Source organism: Channa argus, chromosome 3, assembly GCF_033026475.1.
Source record: "Channa argus isolate prfri chromosome 3, Channa argus male v1.0, whole genome shotgun sequence".
In the NCBI taxonomy this organism is placed as follows: Eukaryota; Metazoa; Chordata; class Actinopteri; order Anabantiformes; family Channidae; genus Channa; species Channa argus.
In genome coordinates, this window is record NC_090199.1 from 9,106,930 (window position 1) to 9,130,006 (window position 23,077).

Sequence of the window (23,077 nt, forward strand, 5' to 3'; positions counted from 1 at the left end):
GTGTTGATGACAACTCTGGTCTGTTACCCACTCAGTTTGTCCATCCCTTCATTTCCATGTCATGATGGAACACCTGATCTGATTCTTGGAGTTCACTACATCATCCACCTCAGTTATTCTCCTTATGAGGGCATGAAGGGAAGCTCATTACGCAACACACCTCTTCATATTTCCCATGTGTGTCTTCCCAACACAATTACTGATAGACAGTCTCTGGAACACATTGCATTTCATCAACCCAAAATATCCGTCACTGTGGGCAAGCCAGGCCTCTATGAGACTGTCAAGTGGCTTGATAAGTGGTGTTATGGCTGATGAAATGTTGCATAGCTCGATGCTGATGTGATGTCATTTTAAATAGGGGGGCCACAATATTAGGACCACCTTCTAATATAATGCACTTTAGTATGGCTCCATCGCCCTCTATGACCATAATGTTAAACACATAATAGATTTATCGCAGTTCACACAGCTTCGAAACACACACACACACACACACACACACACACACATCGTCCTGCGTTCAAAATGTTACCTATTATTTTTTAAGGTATATAAAAGTAAAAAATCTAAAAAAAAAAATAAAATATTTGAACTTTCAAAAGTGAAAATACTTTTTAAAGTAATATGATATTATTGGATTAATTATGCATTAATGCGTTCATCATTTTAATGTTGCTGCTGGTAACAGTTTATTTTATTAGCTTTACATACTGCTGGTTGGCTTATTGTGAACTTTACAATACAGTTCAATAAAGTCTTATGATTATACTGTCTTTTGCTTTATTTATCTGATTCTGAAAAGAATCAACATGGTAAAGTGCAAAATTTGCCTCTGGAAACTCAAAGTATGAAAAATTAGAAGATGGAAATATCTTGAAATTGTACTTATGTACCGTAAGGAAATGTACTTAGTTACTTACTACTGTAAAAATGTACGCCACCATGCTTACAAATCGTATCTATCTTCAGATAAAGCTAAAACTGTAATTCTAATAGGTAAATTATTAACAGCATTTTTATGTTCTTTACATTTACATTATTTACTGCACATTGATTTGTTTTCTAATTTGCAAAAGCACACGTTTATGTCGTTTTGCCCATTTCTTCCCACAACTATATTCACACACTGACAGAGTAATTGTTGTGATGTTCCATAACAGCAGTGGAGAAAGCAGCTGGGGATGCTTGTACAGAGTTGGCAGGATCAACAGCATTAGCAGCTCTTTGTTTCATCCACTTGCTGAAGAGCCTGTTAGTAGAAAGTATTAATGAAGAAAATGCATCCCAGTTCTGTTTTCGGTTTATTAGTGAAGCTGTAAATGCTCTTCATAGATTTTCAGCTTCTTCTCGAGCTTGTAATTAAGTAATGGCTCTGTTAATCTTATCAAACCTGAATCGCCAGAGAGGGGTGCAGGGACATTCATTAAGAGCCAAGAACAGATTAATACAAACCAAGAGAGACAATAGTACTGACACACAATATGGCAATTTCTGAAGGGTTTTATAAAGTCTACATTAAGGAATAGCCAACCAATAGAGTTTTAGCAAGATGTTTGTGTTCAGAGAAGAATACGGAATAATTTTAAGAGGGAAGTATACAGCACTGTTTACTTTTCTCTAAATGGGGTGAACGGCAGAGAAAAAACTGCTATAAAACTGTGGCATTCACGGTCGTCAAGCTATTAAAATACTTGTGTCACATTAAGAATAATTTTAGCACAAACATTTATCAGGAAATGGCAATAATGGTAATGTACAGTAGCTAATGGTTTTGCTGTCTTTGGGTCAAAGCAATCTGTTCAGGCTCAGAAATTTTTAGGAGGAGGAATGTGATCCCTGAATGTCCTTCTTTGGTATGAGTACTGCTCTGCTACATCAAACGAGACCTAAATCACTAAATCAGTTTTAACCACATGACCCAGGGAAATATTTGTGTTTTTAGCCAAAGAGGGATGAACTTCTTATAGAGGAGTGAAGGAAAGAAAAATGTCACGAGTGTTTACTGGCTGAAGCCTAACCAGTGCTCTGTTAAAGGATATGTCGCCTGCTCACATCTGCTTTGATTGTGTATTTTAGTTTGGCTTTATTTGTATGTAGGATTTGAAGATACAATATTCCACTGGGCACTGTTGACACTATTTTACCAACATGGGGAAATGGTAAAAGTCCTCAGCCAGCTCTACAGCATTTAATAGTCCGTCTCTAACCTTTTCTGAACAGTCAGGATGGACAGAGACATTTAATGTATTTTCTACTTGAACCAACTGTGCTGTCATTAAATTGGTTTGATTCTGATATTTTTGTTTTGTCACAACAACAGAGGAAGTAAACCTTTAGCGCTCCCTCCTTTCATGTGGTATTTTTAATCAAGAAAATAAAAAGTCCCATCTGGTAATTATCACTGACAAGCTGGGTTGTTGGTACTGCCAGACGTTTTTAGCCAAAGCTTAAGGTCCTGGCATAAAGCTCCGCCTGCCCGCCATGGATTCAATCTGGTGTTAGAAAGGTGACAAAATCTCCAATTGAAAGGGTCACTTGCCTAAAAGCATTAAGCATGCGGTCAAAGCCTAGTGGTCTCAGCTTTAAACGTCCCTGCGAAACTAAGGAACAAAGTCTGCTGTCCTTGTTGAAATTAGCTAATGGTTGAGAAAGAAGCTGTGGAGATTGTGAGGTCTGCAACTGATCAATATATTTAAGTACATTGGAACATTTTTTGCTGTTTTCAAAACCCTTTAAAAATGTTATATATCATTATATATTATATTGCCAACCTGTGTGAAAATATATATGTAAAAATCATTTAATAATAAATCTTAAAACATAGTAAAGTAAATAAACGATAAACAGTTGGGGAGAAACATCCATCCAGGGATTATTTACGACAACTGTAATGTGACAAAAACTACCTTAACATAAGAATGATATGTTATCCATTTATAATGAAAGTCTTTTGTCCTTGTACTTAAAGTTCTACCAATCAGATTTTGGGGGCGGGAAGTTCCGCTTGGCTCCACCCCTGCAGACATCTAACTTTGAAGTCTTTCAACATCAAAGCACAAATTCACCATCACAATGTTCTGTTGCATCATCACAGCTATTGGTCTGCAACCATCCACACAGTCAGACAGTGTCATTTTAGACATTGGCATCATCACAGCTGTAGGTTTGCAACCATCCACACAGTCAGACAGTGTCATTTCAGACATTGCTGAGAGTTGGACTGTAGTGTGAGGTCTCCTTTTCACACACAACATCTGTTCAGAAACAAGTAATAACCCTTCAAAATGTTTTTAATGACTGATTCAACCAGCCAAGAAATGGCAAGTTCCACATATAGGGCCCAGAACAAGGACGAAATCAAGCAGCAGACAGACACCGTACAAGAGGGGTTTGCTAAGGAACTTAAGACTTTTACTGACAGAGTGGCAGAAGACACTCTGCTTATCCAAGACCTGAAGGCTGAAATAAACACGCTCCTTCAAAAGATGGTAGATGACATCAATGTTCTGCAGCAAAATGCAGCAGATAAACAAATGTTTCAGAAAGAGCTACAGGAGCTGAAAACTCAGCTTAACTTCCAAATGTCACTGAATCTGGCACATACAACCAGCCTGGAGATGTTAACTGCTGAGCTCCAGTTGGAAGTGGATAAAAACAAGGGTTTGAAAGAGGAACTGGACAAAATCAGGGATGCATACAATGAGGTCAGTGTACAGCATAATACTACTGTCACAACAGCGAAGAACCTGGCAGTCACCCTTCACCAGGAGTTCACTAAGGAAAGAAAGACTTTTATTGACAGAGTGGGAAATGACAGTGATCTTATACAAAATTTGATGGCTGAGATGGACATGCTCCGTCAAAAGACGGCAGATGAAATCGACGTCCTGCAGCTAAATGAAGCTGATAAAGAAATGTTTTTTTTGAAAGAGCTGCAGGAGCTGAAAGCTATGCTTGAAGTCCAAATTTCACTAAACCTGGAGCTCAAAGCTGAGCTTGAAGCCGAAAGAAAGATCGCCAGGCGTCAAGATGAGTTGAATCAACTTTGCGCTGAGGAGGAATCAGTCCCTAATGTGGAGGTTTCTGTGGAGGTCCTCGATGTTGAGACTTCACTGAACCTTGAATTCAGCAATGAGGTCACAGTTGAAACTGGGGAGGATTTTCCAGACACAAGGACCACTGTGTGCAAGGAACAGCAGGACAAATGGTTTGAAGATCAGTCTGTGGAAAAAGATGACAACAAGCACAAGAATGACAAGTGCAGGAAGGAATCTTCCCGCCCAAACTCCATCCCAGATCTCTATCCCCCAGAGGAGGTTTCTGCGGACATCTCCCCAAAGAAAACCAGTAAGAAGTCGGTCTGGAAGAGAGTTCAGCAATTTTTTGTCTTTGGAAAAGAACAGAAAGGAGCACCCAGCTGAGCTGACCAATTTTACTCACTGACTTCACCCTCTCAGCCATTGTAAGTCGACAAAATGGTTGAGGGAGACACGCAAGGGTTTCGTCCAGGTGCTCCAGTTTCTTCCCACTACTCTAAATTCATTCTAATAGATGTGACTGTTAATGTCCATCCATTTCAAATACTGACAATAAAAAAGTTAATAAAAACATTTTACTTATTGTAGTGGTAGTTATTTTGCTGTATGGTTGAGATTATATTACGAAATGTGGTCAAATATGGGACCTTGTTTCTCTGATTCAGGTTTAGATACTGAAGTACAATTGCTGTAATAATTTAGTTTGAATTTTAATTTTTTTTTGGAAATTACTCAATGATGAGCAGTGTCTTGGTAAACCATCACTTTTTGGCTCGGTTAAACAAGTTGGTGACTGCACTGTCAAAGTAAAAATGATGTCATATCTATCTAGCCTAAAGTTAGACACAGTATATATCAATATCTGTTTTACATTATATACAATAACCATAAGGTGTATGGTTTCAAACAAAATTTTCTTGTATCTAGTCTAGAAATGTAAATTGTCTTGGAACAACAGAACAAAAATGATGCTTTGTAGAAACAGGTTCAATTAAATCTAGTGTACATCCAGCTTGCTATTAGCGGACAGTTCAAAAGCCTGCTTCTCTGATGGTGTGGGGGTGCATTAGTGCCTACAGCGTGGGCAGATTACACATCTGGAAAGACACCATCAGTGCTGAAAAATATATAGAGGTTTTAGAGCAACATAACTTCCCATCCAGACAACGTCTCTTTCAGGGAAGACCTTGCATATTTCATCAAGACAATGCTAAACCACATATTGCATTTATCACAACAGCAGGGCTTTACAGGAGAAGAGTCCGGGTGCTGAACTGGCCTGTCTGCAGTCCAGACCTTTTACCAATAGAAAACATTTGACACATCATAAATCAAAAAGTCCGGCAACAAAGGCCCAGGACTGTTGAGCAACTAGAATGCTGCATCAGACAAGAATGGGACAATATTACTCTCCTAAAACTCCAGCCACTGGTCTCCTCACTTCCCAGGTGTTTTCAGACAGTTGTTAAAAGAAGAGCGGATGCTACACAATGGTGAACATCAACCTGTTCCAACTTTTTTGAGATGTGTTGCTGCCATCAAATTCAAAATGAGCTATTTTCCATGAAATGGAAAAATATCTCAGTTTCAACATCTGATACGTTGTTTATGTTGTACTGTGAATAAAATATGGGTTGATGAGATTTGAAAATCATTGCATTCTGTTTTTAGTTACATATACACATCTTCCCAACTTTTTTGAAATTTGAGTTGTAGTTACAGTGAGAGAACAATGGTAATGTGCAGTCCAATAATAAGGATTTCAAAATGAAACACACATGCAGCACACAGCTAAATGTCACCGCCAGTTATGTTATACAAAAGCATGGAGTGAGCAAAAATCTGTTGTAATATGTAAGAATTTATTAAAGATGCTCAAAACAACTGCAATGAGAGTAAATAAAGAGAATGAATGGGAATGACACTGTTAATGTGTTGGTGGTTCAGTTTAAACACCATTACACTTAATTTACATGCAGCCTTTCTTGCCTTTCCCTCTATACTCTCATTTAAGGCGGAATATTTTACTTGTTTCCTTTTATTTATGTTTAATTCGATAAACCATTTCTCTTCAAAATCCCTTAACCCCTAAGGGATTGCGTTAGCAAAAATTATATGTAATGAAAAGTTGTAGCCATAAATCATTTTTTATTGAATTGCCACATTTCCAGCCACACTCCCGACACACTGGATTGTCTCTGCTTATATTTTACTGAGCTGCACTGCAGGGAGTTAACAGTACAGTAGTAGATGCGTGCTGCTGATTTCAGTTCAGTATTGATGTTCTGTCGCCACTGGGGACCACTTCTAGTGAGAAAAGACCTGAGTCAGCACTTAGTGAACACTAGACAGTGATGAGAAGCATCAGCTAATGTTCCTATAAAAACAATACGGTGACTGTCGATAATTGCACAGCAGTTGCAGAAAGCAGAGTATTTGTTCAACGACATAATTTTAAGAAATGTACTGGAAGATGTATTTTTCTGTCATGTGGGTTGAATTAATGTCATCATGCTGGAATCTCTGTTCCCTGACACTGACATCTGTATCCAACATGACTGTCATCTTGTGTGCAGTGTGACACATGGTGAAGTCATCCATACAATGTGTGTGTGTGTGTGTGTGTGTGTGTCTGTGCGCACTCATGTCTGTAACAAAGGATAAAATCTGATGGGGAACAGTTCTGCGATGTGCTGTGTTCTCCCTAACTGAGACGAAAAGGTGAGGAAATAATCATTTGCCCCTCCCTTCCTCTTCCTCTCTTAATCAGTGTAACACCTGCCATGTTTGTGAATGAGCTGATCTCTTCGGAGTCTGACCTCCAAACATCATTGGTCAGCAAAGTGGGGAGGGGGAGATGTACTGCAGTGTATTTCCTTCTGCAGAGGGCAGTGAAAACATGCTACAACATCACCGCCGCTGCCTGCACCCCCTCCTTGGATGTGCATTAGGCTTCCCCTGCTCTACGTCTCCACTTGCCTTTGATTGCAACTCTTCCTTCACAGCTATTTCATTTATTCTTCATTGTCACCATTGTGTGAAAAAAAAAAAACAGGATTTATCTCCTCTCTTCTAAAAATATCAAGATAAAATTAAGATAACAAAGACCCACAAGTACAATGATAATACAACTAATGGCATGTATTGTGTTAAATCAGGAAAAAGCTTCGCAGGCATTTGACCTTTTTTTTTTTTTTTTTTGATGCATATCAGTGTTTAGTGAAGATTTCAGTTACAAGGTGAGTTAATTACATACCGTCAGCTAACATTCACCGTGTGTACCAGTGAAGAGCCAGGACTGCACACTCACCTTTTGTTTCGGTGCATTCCAACACTCCCGGGATGGAGCCTGCAAATGAGGGAGAGGAGATTTACCCAAGCTGGTAAGATGAAGAATGTGGCACACGCACTGCCATGGATGGAGCCGTTGCCACCCACTTGTTATCCCTTCTGCATGAGTGCATTCAATCACAGTCTCCAGCTATAGTAAGTAGAACATATTTAGCAATACCCGTCCGTCAGTCTGCATAACAGTCGGGGTGTTTCTCATTACTCTTAATCCCTCATTGAGTGCCAAGTTGTATCCTCTGCACAAACCTGATCTGGACCTGATTCCTGTCAGCTTTCATGTCTCTGTTTGTCTTCTTGTCCTCCTGGGATCTTCACAGTGCACTTCATGATTCAGCCAGTGTTACAGCACAACAGAGCTGCATCAATTCCCTGCTGCATCATTTGCTCAGGTTCTTTCTGATCCACGCACTCGTTTTATTTTTATAGCTTTGTTTACTCCAGACAACTCCCGAATCTCATCTGTCTTTTGTTTTCACGTTACTGACTTGATCGCTTCAGTGCTGACCATGTTAGCTCTCCCCACTTTTTACAGGTCTTCAGCAATCTAGCCACTGGCATAAAGCCCTGTAAGCTGCCTTGGCTTACACTGAGCTAAACTAATCAGGTGGCCTGAGGTCTGTGTCAGGAAAGACCTGCTCTATTAATCTGAGGGATAAAAGTGGAAACAGAGGGGATGGGAAGGTGTATATGTACCATGTGTCTGGGCTTGTACGGCTACAGAGGATGAGCAGTTTTTCTTTTTGTGCTTTCCACAGGACTCAACAAGATGCAACACAATTATTATCAAATTATTTCAGAGACTACAGAGAGAGAGAAAGTCACAGCGGGGTCAGTGTCCTCCCTCGTCCTCCGCATAATAGAATTATTAGCGGAGGGAGTGTGCACAGGAGCGGGAATCAGGGGAGAAACCCAAGATGCATGTAAAGGTTGGCTGAGTAGTGGAGGAACACACTCAGAGAGGGAGGGATATTTGTCACCTGGTTATTTCCAGTGCACCGCACAAACAAAGCAGTTCAGAGAAAAAACACAAAGAAACTTAAGGCCGCTGAAAAGAACATAAAGAAACTCAGTTCTATAGAAAATGAAAACCTAGGCTAAGCCCATTGCTTCTGGGCACTGGTAGCAGGTGTGCATCTGAACTACTACAAAAACTGTCTCTCACAGAGCCTCTACTCTGGGCTTTATGTGCCCGAAAAATCTCTCTTTTCACTAAACTTGGTACAGTCCAATTTTCCTCTACTTTAAAGACCTTTGGAACCTCCCACTTCCTGGGACACGTAGGTTAAATGGGATGGAGCACATACGATTTGAACTATACAAGAGATAAATGAGTTTAGATAAATATTTGACAAATAAAATGGTTATTTTTTTTAAACATTTAAACAATGTCAATATCTATACTGATACGTCCAGGAAAGATTTATTGCTAGCTATGTTGTAGAACCAATAGTCATAAAGACTAAAGTTACACGTTCTTTGGAAAAGTTCTGTAGTGGATTTTGTGAACACAACTGGGACTCAACCAGCTCTGTGCTGATGAAACACAATCATAAAATTGGAGGTACTAGCGTGTCATTGCGAACATACAACCTACTTCCTACACGGCACAGTGACAATGCTGCGGTGATTTGTGTTTATTTAAAACTAGCACTTCACAACAAATGATGTGTTTGTGTACAACATAATGTAACTGTGGGCATGTACTGTGTAAGATAACCATAAGAGTCTATACCCAGGCCCAGTGGGGTTGTGGTGCCCTGTGCTTTTTTGTTTTAAGTATATTTCTGCTTTTTTTTTCACTTTTTTGATAGCAGACAATATAGTGAGACAGTAAGTAGGGCAGAGAGAGAGAGGGGTATAACATGCAACAAAGGGGTATTCGAACGGGGGACAGTTGCCCCCGGCTTTGAGCTATTTTTTTATATCAGCATTCTAACTCACATTCACAAGATAAACATTTGTCATTTGCTTTGCAGAATTAAAATTAGACCTGGTGATAAAAGATCAGGGGAAATCTGTGACAGAATCATTCTGTTTGCAGTCCCTGATACAGTTTCACCACTTCCTAAAATACAGGCTGACTTATAATCCACATTTCCCATTTCAGAGACAGAAATGCTTAATTTCTGCAGCACATTGACAGGGTGCAGCTGTGTTAAGTTTATATTAAAAGAACATTTACCAGTGATGGGACATGTGCTCTGTTGTGTGACAGCTGATGTCAAGCTAATTAGATATGAATAAAGCTTTAAAATTACAGGGGAATATTCCCATCGGCAAAAAGCTCGATGAGTGACCTGTCAACAGGGATAAACAACACAAGAAGTGCAATTTACTGAAACTAACTAGAATGTAATTTGAAGCATTGATCTATGTTAATAATAGTGAAATGACATATCACTTACGCAATAACAAGACATTTATTGCTTTTGCTGCAGGTTTTGTTGAGCTAGTGTTGCTGAAATTTATGACAAGCAGCACACCAGCAGGAGGTCATTTCTGCTGGTACATTACTGCTGACCTCTCCAAACTGAAATGGCCATATGGTTATAACTTCAGATTTATTAGTGTCAGGACAGACTGCCTCAGCAAAACACTTACTTGCATGCATTCTTTACTTGGAAAAACATTAATCTACTTACAATGTATGCCTTCAGAAAACCATTTAAGTAATGATTTATAATTGTTAATAACTAACTCTTAATTTACCATATATACTGTAGATAGATAGATTGTCTTAATAGACACAAAATACTAAATCCCATTATCGCTCACAAATGATGTGAAGGTGTGACCATGCCACAACAGAGGACAGAGGAACTTACAGTATTTATATAGAATCAAATTAATACGGTTCTTTTTCTCTGTATAAATCATTGTATAATGATATGATAATGACGAGTCACCTTGACATTTCACACCACTAAGACTCATATATATATATATATATGTTTATATGTTTATATTGTTATATATAATTTTATATTATTATTATATATACAGCATATATATATATATATATATATATATATATATATATATATATATATATATATATATATATATATATATATATATATATATATATATATATATATATATATATATATATATATATATATATATATGCTGTATCTACAACCAAAAAGTGGACAAGGCTTAAGTAGTGACGTTTATTGGCAGATATGTCTGAGAATAGTAGTATTTTAATGCCCTCTAGTGGTTATTTGTAACTCACCTGGAATTGTTTTGTTTTTTTACTTAGGTTTCACTTCTCTTGTGTTACAATTACGTGACAAGTCATAGAAAGAATTAAAACATTGATTAATTAAACATTAGTTTTCATATTTAGTCCATTCCAATTAAAATGTTTATGTGCTATATGGTTTAACCAATCACGTCGACTCTCTTGATGTGAGCACCTACGCCTACCATGGGATTTTCATAGTCCTATTTTCATGAATCAAATCTCTAATCCATCTATTGTGTAAATATTTGGGATTGGCACATGAAAATCGAAATAATAATTTGTTGTATTTGTATTTAGGGCAAAACAATATGTAGAAATCTCAAAAATAATTGTCTGTGCGCATTGGAGTAACTCGCGTTTCAGGTTACGTTCACTGTCACGTGTGCGCTCCAGTCTCATCATGTCTTGTGCAAATATTAAAAAATCAAATTTTTTGCCACACAGCGCTGTGCTGTGTCCACACTCATTCGCCAAACAGCGTGTGCTGTTTAAGTCACCATTGATTAAACGCTCCCACCTCGTTTAACAAACACATCACACAGGTTTCGCAACTGGAAACACGTGAACCAATTGAAATCAAGTGCGCTTATTGACTAAACATTACGGTGCCAGTCCCTTTTTTTTTTTTTTTTTTTTTTTTTTTAAAAATAGGTGCGTCAGTAAATTATCAAGTCATACAAACATCCGGATCGCGGAAATACTTACAGGCTGCTGACAGCAGCCAATGAAGAACCGGACAGGCTCATTTAGGTGAGTCCACATACTTATTTTTGTGGCTTCATTTAAGTTTATACTGCAACTGACAGATATATGATTATTAAGATACTTCATGATGGATATTTAGCATTTGGTGTCCCGGATCTGATCAGACCTAAAAGTTATTTACTATTTCACTGCAGGAGGACAAAGTGCTGGTCCCATCCACATGTCAGTATAACAGGACCAGTTTCGTGTTGTGGTCGCCTGTCTCGCATCTGACTCCTGACTCGTCATACTTCAATTTCATTTCCTCCTCCTTTTAAGTGAAGTCCTGAACTATCACACCGTTTTCGGCTGTTTGTCTCTCAGCTGATTCTCCCTCTCCACTCTCTCCTTGTTCCTCCACCACCAGAAATTTAAAGGTGTGTAAAAGTGCTGCTGCATCTTGTGCAGCTTGTTAACAGGACTCTTCTTTTTTGCTTTGCTCCTGTTGAAGCTGAATGTTCGGCCCACATGCCCGTGTGAGGAGAACAGCCACGTCCAACACAGATTAAAAGAATACACGTGGCCTGTGGTCCAGATGTGTGAATCTGACTGATTTCCATCCAGTTATTTGGATGGAGTAAAAATGTCATTCAAACTTTCTTTTACTTGTGCTCTTCCTCCAGCATGAAATTTTATACTGTACTGAATTCTCCAGTGCATCTGGAAGTGAAACCGGATCTACTAGTTTCCCATTTCCTTCTTTTCATGCTTTGTTGGCACAGCGTCTGCTTTAAAGGCTTCCCGTGAGACTCGTCTCTCTGAGGACTACAGACGGTGAGGAAGCCTGGATGCAACAGAAAATATGCAAAGGCAACACTGGGTAAGAACTCTACTGCTTTTTATATCCAAAGTAAAACACAGTCTCAGAGGGTGAAAGGTCATTGTGACTTCTGCACAAGCTCACATGTAATTAACTCTTTACACAACTCAGTTCCCTTTCACACCAGGGTTTTGATCGGATGGTCTTTACTGTTTTGATGCACTCTCCATCCTTGTTTCCTGCAGCGACCTGTAGTTGTTTCTAGAAAAAAAAGTCTCAGATTAAGCTGCACTACAATACTGGTCCGGCACTAAACAGCAGACCGACTAAATTAGTGACTAGCTGGACAATGATCCAGATTATATTGTTTATGTAGTTGGCCTGTAAAATGTCCAAAATTGATGTTGGTTTTCTTTTTCTTAAGGTTTTTGAGGCAATGCGCGCTACTGGTTCTCTTCACTTAACATGGGCCTTGATCGTGTGTTATATCATGACGGGACATTGTGTGGCCTCCCAGAAGAAGACTTCCTGTCATGTGCACAACGGCAGAGCTGACTGTAGCCACCTCAGCCTCAGCGGGGTGCCTCCAGACCTTCCCAGGAACATCACCAGCCTGGATATATCTCACAACAGATTGGCGGGGATTCCCCCTGCGTCACTAAAACCATACCCAGACCTCATCTGGCTTGATGTCAGTTTCAACAGTATCAGCGGGGTGGATGCGGGCTTGTGCAAGACCCTGCCTCTTCTGCAGATGCTGAACATGGCGCACAATGAATTGCATTTGCTGAAGAAGGAGGATCTGAACCAGTGCAGCAACCTAATCCAGCTGAATATGGCTAGTAACAGACTAAAGCTTCAAGGAGAGCCCTTCTCGGAACTACAGGTACACGTTTTCCTCAACACTCATCCGCTGGATCGCCAACAGCCTGAGACCTAAACAGATTGAAAGCATCATGAGTTACGGTGCAGTGTTGAAATTATAGCAAACATTTTCTTTTTAGAAAAACACTTTGTTTGTACAGAATAAACAAAACCGATATAATGTATCAACTTGTGAGCCTCACATTAAGAGGATTACACATCAAAAGTATCACTTAATTAGTTTTATGTCCCTCCCATGTTTTGCATTAATAACATTTTGTACTTCACAGAACCTAAAATATCTCGATGTTTCCTCAAACAAACTGCTGTCAGCCAAGCTCGGCTCTCAGCTCCAGCTGCCCAACCTGGTGAACCTCAGTCTGGCATTCAATGACTTCACCACTCTGAAGAAAGATGACTTCTTTTTCCTTAACCATTCCTCGTTTCTACAAGTCCTCGTCCTATCGTCAGTGTCTCTAAAAACAGTAAGAAGCTTACCTGGAAATGAGAAGTGAAATTGACCTGAAAATACATTTATCGTAGCACCTTGGTTTCAGTTATCGGTTTTGTTTCCCATTTTTTTGTATCATTGCATGTAATGTTTGCTTTGTTTTGTTGTAGTTGGAGCCCGGTTGCTTTAAGCCCATTTCAGGCCTACGCTCTTTAATCGTGGACGGGAGCAATATGGGCACTCTGGTCATTTCCAAACTCTGCTCAGAGCTGTCAGCAACATCCATTGAATACTTGTCTCTTCGCAAGATGAAGCTGGTCACACTCACGAACACAACGTTCACCGGACTGCAGAAAACAAGCCTTACTTTTTTGGACCTTTCCCATAATGGCCTGGGTAAAATTGAAGAAGGCTCATTTCAGTGGTTGTCCAGACTACAGACTCTAGTTCTGGCTGACAACAACATAAAGCACCTCACAAATGTCACATTTCAGGGCCTCAGAAGTTTGAAAAAACTCCAGCTGACCAGAGCTCTGGTGAAGAGTCATACCTCTGCCACCCCTATTATTGATGATTTCTCTTTCCAACCATTAGGTGCCCTGGAAAGTTTGATATTACAGAATACTGCAGTTCGGGACATTACTGAGCACACGTTCACAGGCTTAACAAGTCTTAGCGAACTGGACATGAGCTGGAGTAGTTACATTTCACTCAAAAACATCACCGATAAGACCTTTGCCTCACTTGCTGGATCCCCTCTCACCAAACTGAATCTGGCAGGAACAGCTATATTACAGATTAATCCTGGAAGCTTCTCTGTTTTGAGAAACCTCACCAAACTTCTTCTCGATAACAACTACATCAAGCAAACTCTCACCGGCAAAGAGTTTGAAGGTCTGTCTCAGGTTCAAGAGATTCACATGGCTAACAACCACCAGACAGTCAACCTAAGCACCACGTCGTTTGATTATGTGCCAAATCTTCGGGTTCTGACTTTGGGAAAAAGTCTTCGAGCCACAGCGTTGAACCTGGATCCGTCTCCATTCAGATCCCTGTCCCAACTTACTGTCCTTGACCTCAGCAACAACAACATTGCTAACATCAGAGAGAATATATTGGAGGGGCTAGTAAACTTAAAGGTGCTGAAGCTCGAGCACAACAATTTAGCTCGATTGTGGAAAAGTGCAAACCTAGGTGGGCCAGTATTGTTTCTCAAAGAGGCAAGGAACCTGATGAACTTACACTTGGACAGTAATGGGTTCGATGAGATCCCAGTGGAGGCTCTGAGAGGTTTGAGTAACCTTACCGAACTAAGCCTTTCAGAAAATCTCTTAAACAGTCTGAAGCCCTCAGTTTTTAATGATCTTAAATCGCTGCAGATTTTACGTTTAGAGAAGAACCTGATCACAACTGTAAGGCCTGAAGTGTTCAAAACCCCCCTGAGCAACCTCAGCCTGCTTGTTATGGACAAAAATCCATTTGACTGCACATGTGAGAGCATCCTATGGTTCGTCACGTGGTTGAATAACACAAATATGACCAGTGTGCCAGACGTCAGGGACCATTACAGGTGCAACACTCCACTGACTTACTTTAATCGCTCTATTGTGGATTTTGACCCCCTTTCCTGCAAAGATATGACCCCATTTCAGGCTCTTTACATACTGAGCAGCACAGCTGTCCTGATGTTGCTTGTGACCGCACTTTTGGTGCGGTTCCATGGCTGGAGGATCCAATTTTATTGGACCATACTGATCAATCGCACATTAGGCTTTAGTGACGCCAGTGTCGAAGAGGGCAGGCAATTTAATTATGATGCTTATGTCATACACGCAGAAGAAGACACCAGCTGGGTGGAAAGGAGGTTGCTCCCTTTGGAGAATGACAAGTGCAAGTTTTGTTTGCAGGATCGAGATTCAGTCCCAGGCACAATGAAGCTGGAGTCTATTGTCGATAATATGAGAAATTCTAGGAAAATCTTGTTTGTCATCACCGAAAGGCTTCTCAAGGATTCCTGGTGTAGACGGTAAAACAAACATCAACTGCTTCATAAACATTTTCATAGATTATACATCAAGTTAAAAACGATAAAATTAGAATAAATCAAAATGTAATTTTTAATAAATTGAGTTGTTTGCAGTAGAATGAACTTTTAAAGTTGTCTCTGTCCTTCTACCTTGTGTCTTCCCCGATGCAGATTTAAAGCCCATCATGCTCTTCACCAGGTCATTGAAGCCAGCAGGGACTCTGTGGTTCTGGTTTTCCTGCAGGATGTTCACGACTACAAGTTATCTCATTCACTGTTCCTCCGCCGGGGCATGTTGCGCCCGTGTTGCATCCTGGACTGGCCTGTCCATAGAGAGAGGGTGCCTGCCTTTCACCAGAAGCTCCTCATAGCACTTGGCATGACTAACCGATTGCAGGACTGAATTTGAACCAACTTTTTTTCTACTTTTGGTGTTTACTGTATCAATATAGTTCAAGCAGTCGGTACGCAAAGTTGTTAGAATCAGCCTGAACAATACATTTTTTTTTTTTGTTGCTTACTAAATGTAGCTTTTCTTTTTCTTTTTTGTCCTTTTGGCCACAGCAGATCATTGTCCGCATGTTGATTTGGCACAGTTTTTACACCAGATGCCCTTCCTGACCCAACCCTCCCCAATTTCTCCCGGGCTTGGGACCGGCTCTTCACAGCTGGGGATGGGAAAGCTTTTATTTTTCCTAGCTACCATAATAACTGTTGTAAGATCCTTGAATAAATCTAGATGAGATTTTGACATTTATGTTATCAACAGCATCACATTCAATAGTGTTAATAAGGCATTTTGTTTTCTAAAGCAAAATTAAATGCTACTTCTGCTTGTAGTGGAGTGTTTGTTTAGGTAAATTCTGGTGCTTTTATTCGAGTGCTGAGTTTGTGTCTGATTCTGATTCTTGTCATGTCAAAACATGTTTTAATGTGATATTGTTCCTCAGGGTTTAATAGACTGTTTTCCTAAAGGTTTGTAGTATAGTTAACTTTGTAATATAGTGACAAATCAGGGGGCAAAAAGAGTTGGCTCATAATAGGTTGGTATTTGATGTTAGATTACAGTTATCCTGACATCTAGTGATTCTAGGAAGAAACTACAGCGTTTTCTGTCTTTCCAAATGAACTTCTCACTTTTCTCTGAATGTTAAAAGAGAAGCAAAAAAACAAAAAGGTGCATTTTAGACAGTACATATTCAATTTTCAAGGGCTGCGGTTTGCTTGCCTAGGAAAAGGGTTCCTGTAAAGTGCCACATAAAAGGTATGCAATGTTTTCTGACAGCAATGATTTTTTCCTTTTTCTATTAACTTTGTCTTGATAAATTTTTTGGCATTGACTGCAAGCGTTTAAAGAAAAAGACAGGTCCCCCTATCTGCAGTTGAGGTTAGGAGGTCGCATACCTTCTTCATTCATTTAAATGTGTTATTATAATGTGCATTCATGTCATACTGGTGAATTGTGAGGCCTTTATATCAACTTTTCTTGCTCTAAAGGTTTGTCTAATGACCCATTAATGTGCATATACAGTAAACATAAATGTAAAAATCACAATGTCTGCATGACCTAAATCTACTTGTGGTATCTATGCGCTTGTGTTTAGTGTCAAAGAAGCATTGATTTACAGGGTCATTTAATGGCATCACAAACTATCCATGGCCTCAATAAACCAGTAGGTTTTAGGCTTGAAAGAAGACCTACTTTTAAATATAGTAAAAGTAAAAAAATGAAATAAAATTAAGAAAAACCCAACTGTAAAATAACCACCTACTGTACATAGACAATTTATCACAGTGAAAAGTAACAACATGCTACAAGAGAAAACTGTTCAATTCATAAAATACTGTATATCCAATGCTAAGATAAGGCTGTTACTTATTAGCCATTAGGCTGGGCAAGACATGAAAGATTGTTAATAAAAAATACCAGACTAGGAGAGAATAGGTCAGACTAGCCTTGGTCTACAACAGTCAGCAATCATACGGTAAATAATTAACATCTTGATTGTATAATATATGTCAATACTTACACTCCCTCTGTTTTTGCTCATTTTAAAAGCAGAACACAGGCAACAGCTACATTACTGTCAAGGCACACGGGGAGCAGCCTGGTGCTGCTACTTCAACATACGCACAAACTCTTCATACACACGGCAAAGGCAAGATGGCAGTTTTACTTGGTAGTTACATACCTTTACTTGGAGTCAGCATCTTCGTTGCACTTCTGACCTACATCACGTACAAGCTGCTCGCCGATTACCTGCACAAGTGGCTTGAGATGAAGCCCATTCCTGAGTTGGGACAAACTTACCCCTTTATTGGAAACGCACTTGAGTTCAAAACCAACGCAGGAGGTAAGAGAGGAAGTCATTTAGTGTACAGCTACATGAGATTGCATGGACTGGGTTGTGGGCACAGTGGGGGACCTTGTGTGCTGCAAAACTGACATAAACACCTTAGTAGATTAATGCTGTTTAAAGTTCTACATGGTAAATGTGTTTTCTTGGTTTCAGATTTCTTTCGCCAAATTCAGGATTATACCCGTGAGTTCAATAATGTACCGCTCTTCAAACTCTGGGTTGGACCAGTGCCATTCGTGGTTCTGTTTCATGCTGAAACTGTTGAGGTATGCTGACTAACTGCACAGATTCAAATCCACACACACTCACGCTACTGTATATTCTGTCAGAGAGCTCAACCTCAGCCTGCAGCCACATTACAACACACTGAATTATGTACACAGAGTCAGATTTGATTGACTATATATTTCTGTTTAAAATATATAGAGATTTTTGTTCCTCTAAAAACTCAAAACTCTTTTGCAGACAGTCCTCACGAACCCTGTCCACATGGACAAAGCGTATGCTTACAAGTTCCTCCATTCTTGGCTCGGAACCGGTCTGCTTACTAGGTACGTACCTGAAGCCTGCATCAATACAACTGCAAGAATGCAAATGCCATAACTTTGTCTGAAATGCATACTGTTCCCTAAATCGAGTTGTTAGTATATACAATAGTGCATTAAGACAGACTGGTAGAGGAAAGGTAATGAAATATCCTGTGGGTGAATATAAGTACAAAAAGTGGATTTTATGAAGTTAATCTGTAAAAGTTGGAAAAATGTACAGTCTCATTAACAAATATTTTATTCACAATTTATTCATTTTGAATTTGATGTTAAATTTTACCATGAAATTCACTTAATAAAATGTATTATGTATGTCTCAGTGGTTGGCTAAAGGAAAGACCGACAAAGACATAATTTGTCCTTTTTTGGACAAGTTGAATGAGTTCTACGTAGATTTTATTTCTAAAAACAGTATTGTGATAAGAAGCAGTAGCCAAAGTGTCACAGGGAAAATGTGTTTTCCAATAAAGATTCAGTTGATGACGACTAAACCAGCTGGACGTAAAGGAGATGTTGTGCTTCTGCATTTGTTTTCCTCCTTTCATCAGCACTGGGCTTAAGTGGCGTCAGCGGCGGAAGATGTTGACTCCCACCTTCCACTTCTCCATCCTGACAGACTTCTTGGAAGTAATGAATGAGCAGGCAGACATTCTGGTGGAGAAGCTGGAAAAACAGGCAGGGAAGGGTCCATTTAACTGCTTCAGCGACATCACCCTCTGTGCCTTGGACATCATCTGTGGTAAGCAAATGTACTGTAACGTCAAAATGTCTGCATGTATCTGCACGATGAGAAGAAAAACTCAAAGCCCTGTGGTAGATTATGGAGTCATCTGACCATTAAAGAAAATACACTTTAAATATTTTTTTTCAGAAACTGCAATGGGAAGAAAAATTTACGCCCAGAGTAATTCTGATTCAGAATATGTTAAATGTGTGTACAGGTAAGTTTTTTTTTCTTTTACAGACTATAAACAGTATATGATCATATATATTTTTATTTCACATTGGTTGTCCTTTACTTAACATTGTGCACAGAATGAGTGACATTGTCAGCCGCAGACAGAGGACACCTTGGTTTTGGCCCGACTTTGTGTACAATTACTTTGGGGATGGGCGGGAGCATGACAGGACACTGAAGATACTCCATTCCTTTACAGAAAGTGTGAGTAAAGGGGTCAGTGGTCACTGGGGCTCATCAGAGGCAACTGAAGGCGACATTCTGCTTTTACCATCATTTCCTTCTCAGGTTATAAGTGAGAGAGCAGAAAATATTTCCTGTAATGATTCAGACAGCGACTCCGACCAGGGCACACGGAAAAGACGAGCATTTCTTGACATGCTCTTGAAGACCACAGACGAGGAAGGCAACAGGATGAGCAACCAGGATATCCAGGAGGAAGTGGACACCTTTATGTTTAGGGTTAGTGGTCAAAAGCAGTGTAATTCAAGAGATGTAAAACTGCAATAAAAAAAAAGAACCCAACACCGCACTAATGAATATTTTATACCAACAAGCTTGACGTGGCAGACAAAGTTAACAGGTAGCTGGGGCACAGAGGCGGAATTCAGCAGGCTGAGGGTTAGATAGTTTCCTCAGGCATCGGAGCCCAGAATAGAGTGAAAAGGTGAAAGAATATCAGTCTTTTCCTGCTAATTAGTGCTAGAAAAACAATTCCAAATGAATATTAATGTTTGCTTGAGGTGTAGGCCATTGTTCTCTTAACTCTTTCTAAATGGACAAACCTGTATTTCTGCCAATTCATTTAAATTTAAAAAGGAGTTGCTTCAGCTGTATTCGACTGCTTTTTTTTTTTGCAGGGTCATGATACCACAGCAGCTTCTATGAACTGGGCCCTCCATCTGCTGGGCTCCCACCCTGAGGCACACAGCAAAGTTCAACAAGAGCTTCAGGAGGTGTTCGGTAACAGTAACATGCCCACCTTCTCACTTTGGTGAAATAGTTCATTTTAGAGGAGCAGGACACATGTGAAAATGTTTGCAAAAATACACAGAGAGCATTTTAGTTTGTTCCCAGCACATCTATTTCCAAAATAAAATCACATTTATAGTTTTATAGTTCTATTAGTAATTGTTAATTTATGGCCTAGAAGAAGGAACTTATCTTTGTATATGCTTGCAGTAAAATCAAAGGAAACAGTAAAGAACTGCTGAAGCTGTGTATGTTATGCCGTATCGATGCATGAACCACAGGACCACCTCTCGAGTCGAACAGGACCATTAAACTCTTATCTGTACTGTAGATACTGGGGCAAGGTGAGGAATATGTCAAGGATATAGAAGTGAGTGAAAGTGCAACAGCAAGAAACTGGAGCTCAAACTTGGGAACAGTCCTCCGACCTATGGTTTACTCTCTATTGTATGTAAACGGTGTTTCCTGTTTAATGCACAAAGGTACGTCTGACCGCCCAAGTAATACAGAGGATCTGAAGAAGCTCAAATACCTGGACTGTGTGATTAAGGAGGCCCTGCGACTGTTTCCCTCTGTGCCTTTCTTTGCCCGCAGCCTTGGTGAAGACTGCCATATAAGTGAGTTACAGTCGATGACACTTGAATGAAACATTCATTTGTTGAGTGCAAATCCCAGAAGTAGTTTTTTTTGTTTGTTTGTTTTAGTTTTTTTACACGAAACCAGGGGAATCCAGGCTCTCCCTATTATTTTCTTTTGAAAAAGTGTTTTCTTCGTTATGCTGTTATTGCAGCCATCTTCTCCCTATTTTATTTAAATGATTTCTTCCAGTGTGCATTAGATCATGTGGAATATTGTCAGTTTGTGTCATGAAAAAGTAAAATTAATCTTGTATGATAGATAATCATTTTAGGTTTGTTCAAGGTAATACAAGTACAGTGTCCATCCTAAGAAAAAAAATATCAATCTTCATTCTTTGCATTTTACTCCACGAGATCTGCAGGTGCGGAATAATGTAAATGTGATAAGGTGCTTACAAACAAGTTCGTACCAGCGGTTAAAGCGGTTTAAAGACTATTTTAGTTTTTAATATCCTGATTCCTATTGGCTTAGAAAAGACAAGGTCCTTATTGATGTGTTTTTACCTGTAGATGGCTATAAGGTTCCCAAAGGTGCCAATGCTATTATCATCACCTACGCTCTCCATCGTGACCCAAGATACTTCCCTGAGCCTGAGGAGTTCAGGCCTGAACGTTTTCTTCCTGAGAATTCGGTGGGAAGGCCACCATATGCATACATCCCCTTCTCTGCTGGACTTCGCAACTGTATAGGTAACAACAAGGCTGATAAACTTTCATTACTTTTGTCCATTTCCATATACATACTGTGCAGTACCGACTGGATGAGGCTGTTAAAATGTGTTTTAAATCTAGCATTGAGTGTGTGTGCGTTCGTCTGTAATGGTCCTTAGGTCAGCGTTTTGCACTAATGGAAGAAAAAGTGATTTTGTCGTCAATTTTGCGCAACTTCAATGTGGAAGCTTGTCAGCAACGCGAAGAGCTACGTCCGGTAGGAGAGCTCATCCTCCGACCAGAGAAGGGCATCTGGATCAAACTGGAAAAGAAGATGCCGCAGACTTCGTCAAATTAGCATTGGCATCAATGTCGACACCTTTTCACCAGTCATTTTCATTATGGTCTTTATCTACAGTTCATTGAGTCTGATAGGGTGGACGCCACAATGTTTTTACAGAGGTCACAGAGAGTAGTGGCCTTTGTGTTGATTTTAATTACAAAAGCTAAGCTTTTAAAATGAATTGAGATGAATTTTTTATAGCTTAATTAAAGGGGGAAAGGCTTCATGATGCACCGTTCTGAATCAAGAACCAAGAAATGTTTTAACACAAAATAACTGTACAATTATGCAATAATGTATTTTGAAATATTAAAATGCTATAATCTCTTTGGGAATTAAATGAGAAAATAAAAACATTCTTTAGCAAAGTAAGAGCATATTACTTTTAGAAAATTAAATAGTCATTACGAAACATCTGATCGATCATTAACCTGATGAAAGCGAGGTGGAGTTGGACAATACCATCCATTTCTAGCCAACAGACTATAAAAAAAAAAAGAAAAAGCAAACTCATGCAGGCTACATATGTTTGTATTTAGACCAAATCTTAAAGCTTAAAGCTACAATATGCAACCTTTGGGACTCAGTCTAGCCATAGGATTAGAGTTTAACTCATTCGACATAGAGTTTTAAAAGACGAAACGCAAATGCTTCGAGTTTCTAACTCACAAATGCAGAAAAGAACTTAGTAACAAACACTATAACGGAAATGTTACATTACAATAACATTGAACAAACACCACAACAACGATAATGTTAATTTTTTATCTTCTTTGCTGTAGTCTGCTCAACATCGCTTAGGTTTCCTTTATGGTGGCCAGAGCAAATAAGTTAAAAACCAATTGTATAATTAGGCCAACTACAAATCCTCGTAGTTGCATGCTTTATTATCAAACTACACTTTATAGCAAACAAGTGCTTACTTACACACACAACAGCAAAGGGTAACATTATCACTAATATTAATATTACCTGGCCTTTTACAATAAACTACCATTTCTACTTTTCTAGTTTAATTTCTCCTTTTTTACCATCTACTTTACTACCCTAGTATAATAGAGATGTGGTCAACTGGCTGATCCCCCTGTGTGATGCGTAATGAAAAGAAGGCGTGAATGACA

At 39.3% G+C, this 23,077-nt stretch overlaps 2 protein-coding genes across 5 annotated transcripts; both read left to right on the forward strand.

Moving 5' to 3' along the window:
- The first annotated feature begins 11,266 nt into the window (after positions 1–11,266).
- tlr3 (toll-like receptor 3) lies at positions 11,267–16,347 on the forward strand. Of its 4 annotated transcripts, none has more exons than XR_010913906.1 (8): positions 11,267–11,391; positions 11,541–11,762; positions 12,108–12,205; positions 12,570–13,031; positions 13,300–13,494; positions 13,631–15,486; positions 15,658–15,950; positions 16,051–16,347. XR_010913906.1 is itself a non-coding variant. In XM_067498700.1 (7 exons), the coding sequence occupies exons 3-7, from the start codon at positions 12,188–12,190 to the stop codon at positions 15,887–15,889; spliced, it is 2,763 nt and encodes a 920-aa protein (XP_067354801.1). In that variant the 5' UTR covers positions 11,267–11,391; positions 11,541–11,762; positions 12,009–12,187; the 3' UTR covers positions 15,890–16,347. The 4 variants fall into 4 exon arrangements, 2 of the variants coding, with proteins under 2 accessions (XP_067354801.1, XP_067354800.1); XR_010913907.1 differs by having other exon boundaries at positions 16,054–16,347; XM_067498700.1 differs by having other exon boundaries at positions 12,009–12,205; positions 15,658–16,347.
- A 1,061-nt stretch (positions 16,348–17,408) lies between these two features.
- On the forward strand, positions 17,409–22,324 carry cyp4v2a (cytochrome P450, family 4, subfamily V, member 2a). Its single transcript, XM_067498702.1, has 11 exons — positions 17,409–17,840; positions 18,000–18,112; positions 18,312–18,397; positions 18,943–19,133; positions 19,266–19,335; positions 19,430–19,556; positions 19,641–19,814; positions 20,213–20,315; positions 20,807–20,941; positions 21,473–21,652; positions 21,793–22,324. Exons 1-11 carry the CDS (start codon positions 17,651–17,653, stop codon positions 21,969–21,971), a joined length of 1,548 nt encoding a protein of 515 aa, XP_067354803.1. The 5' UTR covers positions 17,409–17,650; the 3' UTR covers positions 21,972–22,324.
- Positions 22,325–23,077: the final 753 nt, after the last annotated feature.

Coding starts and splice junctions, on each gene's coding strand:
- tlr3 (XM_067498700.1), top strand. Junction 13,032..13,299: donor AGCCCTTCTCGGAACTACAG/GTACACGTTTTC, acceptor TGTACTTCACAG/AACCTAAAATATCTCGATGT. Junction 15,487..15,657: donor AAGGATTCCTGGTGTAGACG/GTAAAACAAACA, acceptor TCCCCGATGCAG/ATTTAAAGCCCATCATGCTC.
- cyp4v2a (XM_067498702.1), top strand. CDS start 17,651: ATGGCAGTTTTACTTGGTAGTTACATACCTTTACTTGGAGTCAGCATC. Junction 19,336..19,429: donor TATGTTAAATGTGTGTACAG/GTAAGTTTTTTT, acceptor CATTGTGCACAG/AATGAGTGACATTGTCAGCC. Junction 20,942..21,472: donor TGGTGAAGACTGCCATATAA/GTGAGTTACAGT, acceptor TTTTACCTGTAG/ATGGCTATAAGGTTCCCAAA.